The 8,455-nt window shown below is 46.7% G+C and overlaps 1 protein-coding gene across 1 annotated transcript in view; it reads right to left on the reverse strand.

Moving 5' to 3' along the window:
• Gpr39 (G protein-coupled receptor 39) overlaps nucleotides 1-1,615 on the reverse strand; it is a 197,829-nt gene extending 196,214 nt beyond the window's left edge. Inside the window, exon 1 of the mRNA XM_057770685.1 lies at nucleotides 506-1,615. Coding sequence (XP_057626668.1) covers nucleotides 506-1,361 — 856 coding nt within the window. The 5' untranslated portion in view covers nucleotides 1,362-1,615. The remainder of the gene's footprint in view (nucleotides 1-505) is intronic.
• Nucleotides 1,616-8,455: the final 6,840 nt, after the last annotated feature.

Genomic DNA, 8,455 nt, shown 5'->3' on the forward strand with positions numbered 1-8,455 from the left:
GTGCTCATGCACATCTCAGAGTGAGCCTAGCAGAGCTCCAGCTTCTGAAGACTTACAGATCACTCCTGCCGGAAATAGCAATCCAGAGAGCCAGAGTCCCTGACAAGCCAGCCTCTCCGGAGGAGGAGAAAAAGAAAATGGGGACAAAATTTCCCCGCCTGATCAAGGTTCTCTGGTCTAAGGACACAGAAAAGTAACTCTCTTTATCTCTGAAGGACACGCCCCTTTCCAAAGACTCTCACCTGTCCTGGGTGACTTAATTTGTTCCTCTTATCTCCCAGTATTTTCATCCAAGATACTCTGTTTATAGCCTGAAGTCACAGAAATGAGGTACCAGACCTCCCAATGTCACAGACCACAGATTTCCTAAACACAAAGAGACACCTCTCCACACACCCGGATGAGCACCAAGGCCCTTATGTAGCTACCCCTCTTGAGCCTCAGGGAACTCAGGTTTTCGCTTCTCAAGCCAGAAGTCCCAGGAACCCCAGCGAACCGGACTCACTCAGGAATATGATGGTCTGTCTTCTCGCCGTCCGGCTTTCCTCACTCTCCGACTTCCTCAGCTGCGTCTGTGGCCCGGCCCCTGCCAGAGTGCCCCGCTTGCTCCTCATGAGTACTTTCATCATGTTCCAACACATGAAAGCCACAGACACCAGGACCACCAAGTAAACCGCGAAGGCCCCAAAAATGCTGGACTGGAAGACGGTCCAGCGGCTGGAGAGGTTGGTGCAGATGGACATATTGGAGGTCTCAGGTTGCTCGTGGTGACGGGTGCGAGTGAAGTTGCAGCTGAGGCCTCTGTGGGTGGGCACAGACACCAGGGGGTACTCGATACCCATGGCAAAGAGCAAGGGCAGCGCCACCAGGGCGGAGGTGACCCAGACAAAGCCAATCAGCAGTTTCACCTGGCAAGGTCCAGACACGGCCTTGTACCTGAAGGGGTGACAAATGGCAATGTAGCGCTCAAAGCTGAGGGTCAGCACGTGCAACAAGGTGGCGTAGCTGCAGGCCTCAAAGAGGAATGTGTGGAGCTTGCAGGACAGTGGATAGCTGGGTGAGGTCAGGGGGTTCCAAATGATGCTGTAGAACTCCATGGGCATGCCAATCAAAAAGACCAAGATATCTGAACAAGCCAAACTGACCATGTGATCTGTCACCTCCTTCTGCAAATAGCCTTTCTTCTGCAATACCTGCGTGACCCTGATGGTGACGCTGTTGCCCAAGATGCCCACCACGAAGATGACCAGGTACACCAAGATGAGGGTGATTTTGATCCAAGTGGCCACCTCAAATTCGCGGACGTGGCTGTGGTCGATGACACTGGAGCAGACATTGCTAGAGTCACTGGATGAAGCCATGAGGAAGCGAGAGCCAGGCTACCAGATCCCCAAATGTCTCTACTTTCCTTACTCTTCCCAGAGAAATCCTGCAACTCACCAGCGTGGGCGCAGCACTTTCCGTCACTGGGCTTGGCTGGCCAGGGGTGACTTAGTTTTTCGGCTTTCTCATTGAAACTTCCTGGAATAATTCACCCCAGGATCCCTGGCGGCGTCAGTGAGTGGTGGTGGGGTTTGGAAATAGCTCTCTGGAGTTAAGAGGAACGAGTCAGGGAAGGAGGCTCTGACCTCCGTATCCAACTCAGAGTGAGACCCGCAGTACTTTGCCTGGCTGTAGCTCCTCCTCACCCTTCCAGGTCCCTGGCACGGGCCTCCCGGTCGCCTTCCAGGAGGGAAGCCGAGAGGTCTCCCACGGGTCAATCATTAACCACAGCCCTTTCTGTTCTGCGTGCCTGCTGCAGGACCAGCCCAGCCGCCGGCCTGACTCAACCCAGAGATTGTGGCAGGAAACTGAACAGCCGCACCTCCCTCTTCACCTTTGCAAGCCTTCAGGCCAACCTTTGAGGTTTCTTGGGGCCAGCTAGCCGAATAGGCGAATAGATGTGGTACCTGGGAAGCTGGCCTTAGAGAGAGAGGCCCACGACTCACCAAACCGGTCCCCAGTGATTCTGGTGTTTGAGATGTCCTGCCTTGTAGTTTGACCATGGGTTGCGCTAGAGGAACAAATGCTCTCCAAATAGGGTCAGACTAATAAGATTCCTTTTTGAGACCTGCCCAAGCCTACTGGTGTCTTGCTCAGTGGGCTCGCTGCCTCACCATCCTGCCCAGGGACCCTAAAGAGCTTGTGGTGTGTCACTGTCGGGGAGTCATTCTCTCCCCGAAAAGGTGGAACTTTCCAGCAGTTGAGAATGCAGACCAGTAGGAAAGGCACCTGTCCCAGATACCCCGTTCCTGGATCACATCCTTGAGAGGAAGCTCTTCTCCTAAACTTAAGGACCGAGCCGGAGCCTGCACGCTGAGTAGACGTTCGAGGCTTAAGAGGGAGAAGGCCGGTTCATTCAGCCTCTCGGAGTTAGAAATGTTATCTTCTAATTCCAAGTCGAAAATGAGTGTTGGAGCAAAAGAAAGTAGGCAGACCCGTGCTTTGAGAAACCCCCGATAGGCAAAATGTGTGCAGACATTGCTAGATTGGGGTAGGGGTGGAGAGCTCTCCCTAATCAAGCACTACCATCTGAAAAGGTAGATCCTATTTAGTCCCTGCCCATCTTGACAACAGCCTTTCCTTGTAACTGTCGCCATGCCTGGGTCAACTGATGACAGCTTGATTCCCCTTTAGCCGTAAATAGCGAATTTTGAAAATAGGACTTCACTTTGTTGCATTTTGCTTTGCTTTTTTGTTTGTTTGTTTGCTTGTTTGTTTTGTTTTTTTCTGTTTTTTTTTTTTTTTTGAGAGGGTCTCATGTATCCCAAGCTAGCCTTCAACTCCACGTAGGCCAGGATAACTTGAACTCTTTATTCCGAGTGCTGGGATTACAGGCATGTAGGTTGGGACCCAGGGCTTCATGCATGTTAGGTAACACTCTACCAGATAAACCACATGCCCCACACCATGTGTGAAATCTTAAGAAAAAGTAAAATACATAGAAACAGTAACTGGAAAAGAGCAGTTCCCAGAGACGAGGAGGGAAAGGAAGTGAGACCACGGGCCAAAGGGTGCTGGTTTGCAGTGGTATAGGATGAATGGATAGAGATCTCTAACCTAACTTACCACTAGAGTTAATAGTAAGTACTTGGAGGCTCAGTAAGAAGTACAATCCCAGCACTGGGGAGCAGAGGCAGGCCGAGCTCTGTGAGTTCGAGGCCAGCCTGGTCTACAAAAGCTAGTTCCAGGACAACTAGAACTGTTACATAGGGAAACCCTGTCTGGAAAAACCAAAAGTAAACAAACAAACAAAAATATATACATACACACAATAAAGAAAGTGAGTCACAGCCCACCTCCCACCCAGCCAGTAGCCATCTATTGTGGAGAGCTACATGTCAGCGTCCTGATCAGAATTCTTTAGGCTGCCTGTCTAGGTCATTACTTTTCTTTTCTGGGGATAGAGATTGTCACAGAAGCTTTCTGTGTCTTCTTTCTCAACTTCAAGTCTACAGTCATCAATACCAGACACTTCCTTATCCTTTAAAGTCAGAAGGAACACAGATGCCACTGGGAGCACGACCGTGCTCCAGGGAGTATATGGACAACACAAATGGAACTTCTAAAATAATCTTTTTGGAGGTAGGGCAACAAGAAGGAGGGTGCAGACCTGGGAGGACTGGGAAGTAAGGGTGATAGGAGTGCATTATGTGAAATTCCCAAATAGTCAATAAAAATATCATGAAGAAAAAAATGTTAGAAGAAGAGGGAAGAGGAGGAGGAGGGGGAGGAGGAGGAGAAGAAGAAGAGGAGGAGGAGGAGGAGAAAGAGGAGGGCAGTGGTGGCACATACCTTAATCCCAGCTAATCCCAGCACTGTAGAGGTAGAGGCGGCAGGTGGATCTCTGAGTTCAAGGTCAGAGTGAGTTCCAAGACAGACAGGGCTACACAGAGAAACCCCGTCTCAAAACACAAGAAAAGAAGCACACTAGAGAAGACAGATGACACACACGATCACTCTGGAGGATGCTTGTTCACCTTTTCACTGTGTGTTTTAGCTTGCTTCATGTTGCTATGTTACCATACCATACAACACCGAAAGCAATTTGAGGAGGAAGGAGTTTATTTGGCTGATACTTCCAGGTCAGTCATGGAGGGAAGTCAGGGCAGGAACTGAAAGAAAACAGGGAGGAGTGCTATCTGCCAGCTTGCTGTGCTCACGCTCTGCTCGCTTGCTCTCGGACAACCCAAGACTCTCTGTGCAGGTGCGGTACCGCCCACACTGCGCTGGATGACTGCACGGCTGAAGAATGAAACTAGACCTGCATTTATCACCTTGCCCAAAAAGCAACTCCACGTAGATCAAAGACCTCACTGTGAAACAAAACGCTGAATTGCTAGGAAAAAACAGACATAGGCCCAGGAAGGGATTCTTTCTGACTGTGACTCCATTTGCTCAGGAATTAGGCCAACAACTGACAAATGGGAACCCATAAAATGTGAAGGTTTCTATACAACCAAGGAAACAGTCAGTCAAGTGGAGAGGAAGCCTCCAGAGTGGGGGAGCATCTTTGCCATCTAGACATCCAACAGAAGGTTATTATCCACATATACAAAGAAGTCAAAAAAAAAAAAAAAGACTCAAGAAAACAAATGACCAAATTAAAAAGTGGGCTATGTAGATGAACAGAGTTATCAAAAAAATTAAAGAATGATGTCTAAAAAGTAAATAGATCTTAAAAGCGTTCAGCATCCTAAAACTATTTTTGAAATTTCACCTTACCCCAGTCAGAATGGTTAAGATCAAGAAAACAAACAACAAAAGCTAGAAAGAATTCTGGGAAAGGAAGACCTTCATTCTCTACTGATGGAACTGAGATCTGGTGCAGGCACTATGGAAATCAGCATGGAGAAGTCTCAAAAAACTAAAAATAAATCTACCGTGTGTGTGTGTGTGTGTGTGTGTGTGTGTGTGTGTGTGTGTGTGTACATGAGAACAGGTGCCCTGGATCTGGAGTTACAGGTGATTATGAGAAACTTGATGTGGGCACCGAGAACCAAATTTCAGTCCTCTGCAAGAGCAGCAATCTTTTTCAACTGCTGAGCCATCTCTCCAGCCTCACAATTCACGTTTTTTGTTTTGTTTGTTATCTTTATAATTGTGAAAAGTAGATACTTTTGTCCCCAGGTTACAGATAAGAAAATTGAGGAGTGGAAAATTTAAGGCCTACCAGACAACTCAGGCCAAGCCCACCTGGACCTGCGGGAACAGTGGCATTTCTGAGAAAGGCAGATCTTTGCTCCACCACCCCATCGCGTCCCCTGTCCCCAGCTGCTTCGTGCCAGTCATCCTCTGCTCCTTGTGACAGTCTGGTTGGTTCTGCTCAAGTAAGATTCCATTACTGTCCAATTTTTTTCATCAAAATTTTCTTTGCCAACATGAGGAGACAAATTACAACTGCATAGCTAGAGTGAAGACCAAACTAATTGAAATTCTTCCCTAACAGTAAAGATGGAAAAAAATACATTTTGAATAAAAGTCTAAGAGAATTAAACATGCATTTCACCTTTGCTTTTCCTAAGGAAAAAAAAAAACCGCCTCGCAGTATCCTCTCTCTTGTTGAGGATACAATTGTGTGACTCTTGGCCAGGGTTTATATAATCTCAATATTTTATTATTTTACATAGAGGGCAAAGTGGGGTCAGAATGAGAGAAATGAAGACGTTTGGGGCTGAGGAGATGCTTAGTGGGTAAAGTGTTGGTGTCTCAAGCATGAAAACTTGAATTTGGATTCCCGGAATCAGCTACAAAGCCAGGTGTGGTGATGCGTGCCTGTAATCCCAGCAGTGGAAAGGCAGACGGGGCCGTCTCCCTGAGGCTCACTGGCAGCCAGCCAGCCTACATAGAAAAGCTCCAGCTTCAGGGAAATATCTTGTCTCAGAAAGTAAAGTGGAGGGCTGGAGAGACGGCATAGATGTTAGGAACGCTTGCTGCTTTTCCAGAGGACTGTGGGTTTCGTACCCAGCACCCACACTGGGCTCCTCACAACCACCTGTCACTCTGGCTCCAGGATATCTATCTGATGCCTTCTTTTGGCCCCCATAGACACCTGAGCTCATGTGCACAGGCATACACACCAAGCACATAAATAGAAATAGAATAAATGTAACGTGAAAAACAATAAAGAAAGACATTAAATCCTGACCTTTGGCTTTCCCACACATACCTACGCACATGTGTGCATGCAAGCACAGACACACACATGAACACACAAAGAGATATTGTCCATTGGTTTAAGACATAGCTAACTAGCGCTGTCTCTGTTAGTCACATCTCTCTTCCTCTGAACTTGACTATCTTGAACTCAGGGACAAGCAAGGAGTCTCCCTATTCCCCGGCAGATACTCCACTTCTCAGGTACCCCTGAGTGCAGAGGCAGCCAGGGAACAGCATCTCTGCCACTTCCTATCCTGTGTGTCTCCGAGCTGCCACAATTCACGCTGCTGAGAACATTCTATCTGCACTGCTCCCCGCAAAGTGACAGCAACCTACACCTTAGTATTTCAGCTTCTCCCAGCAGATGCATCCAGCCTGCAGCCCATGGGCCACAGGCATCCCAGCTGAGCTCTGAACTTGGCCTAACACATTCATAAATGACAACGTCACATTGTAATGTCAAGAGGTTGAACACCCTGCACCTTGTAATGAAGCACAAAGTTCTCGGTCCTTCATGTCCTTATGCTAAAAACATTCCAAGTAAAGGAGAAACTCTCTTTCTTGCCTGACACAATATCTCCAGACCCCTGTGGAGGCAGCAATCTTGTGTATCCCAGCACTAAAATTGTCAAAGGATACAGTATTTTCAGCCTTATATCATGAATCTACTGGATCTTGCAGTGTAAGCACACACAAATCAATTCAGGGTTGCCTTGTGTAGGTTTGCAGAGTCTTCTGACAATGTGGTAGCAGAACTTGGAGACCAGACTCCTGAATTTGAATCTGGTCCCAACCACTTACTTAGCCTCTTGGTTCTTTGGTTTCCTCCTTTGTGATCAGAAGAGAGTGCTCATCCCCTGCCCTTATTGAGAGGACTGAATGAATTGAGAGGGTGATTAATAGCCCTTGCTGCTCTTGAAAAGGACCTGAGTTCAGTTCCGAGAACCTATATCAAGTGCAAACAGCCACTTGTAATCCAACTCCAGGGTGAAGCCTTTATCTAATTATTCTTTATCAATAAAAGCTTGGGAGTCAGATATTGGGTTAAGAACCTGAATGGTCAGAGAAGTGACAAAGAAGAGATCAATGACTTTCTTTCTCCTTCCTTGATTCAAAAGGGCTGAGAATCTTTCTAAGCCTCACCCTACTACTTCCTGTGTCTCTCTAATGTCCTTGTCCTCCAAAACCTCTGTGACTAATTTTGGTCAACAAGTAACTAGTTCTGCCTTCTGATTCAAAGTAAACTTTACTGTCAGTCTTGGGAGTGTCAGAGTTCAGTTAAAATATCCCACAACAACATAGTACCCAACATCCTCTTCTGACCTCTGCTGGCACCAAAATGCATATGTGCCCATGCCCACACAAAGATACACAAATAAATGTACAAATTATTAATAATAATTAATACAATAGCAAATATAATAAATCAATTTTTGAATACCTGGACATAGCATACATATACAAGTTAGGCTTTTTTTTATTTAAAGAAAGCATTTTACTTATTCTTTGACAATTTCAAACATGTATTTTGATCATACCCAACTTCCCAATTCTGCTCACCCTTGGCCTCCAACACAGCCTCCTCCCACCTTCCTGTCCTTTAACAACCAGCTAAGTCCAGCTAGTTCCACACATATGTACATGAGTGATGGAGCAAAGACTGCAGTAGTACTGGAGCAAACGCACCAGAGGCTACACCCACAAAGAAAAACACCCTCTCCCACCCCAGCAGCCGTCAGCTGCCAACAGCTCCTCAGCTAGGGGTTGGGTCCTCATTAACCTTTCTCCCATACATATTGGAATGTCGACTGACTTGATCTTGGGCAGGTCTTGAGCAAGCAACTGGACAGTAGCAGCAGTGACTTCATGACTGCAATGTCGTGTCCAGAAGGCAGCATTTTGTGGCACTCCTTCCCGGCCTCTGGTTCTTACATTCTTTCCTTTCTGTTGCCTTAGATGTTTCCTGATGTTTTGGAGCATTGATGTAGATCTTCCGTTTAGAAATGATCACTCAACACTTCCATCAGTTGCGAGTTGTTGTTGTTGTTTTGAGATTTATTAAAAAAAAAAAAAAAACATAGGTGTCGCCAGGCGGTGGTGGTGCACACTTTTAATCCCAGCACTCTGGAGGCACAGATAGGTAGATCTCTGTGAGTTCAAGGCCATCCTGGTCTACAGAGTGAGTTCCAGGACAGGCTCCAAAGCTACAGAGATCCTGTCTCGAAAAACAAAAAACAAAACAAAAAAATAGGTTTTG

The sequence above is a fragment of the Chionomys nivalis genome, chromosome 5 (assembly GCF_950005125.1).
Source record: "Chionomys nivalis chromosome 5, mChiNiv1.1, whole genome shotgun sequence".
NCBI classification, from domain to species: domain Eukaryota; kingdom Metazoa; phylum Chordata; class Mammalia; order Rodentia; family Cricetidae; genus Chionomys; species Chionomys nivalis.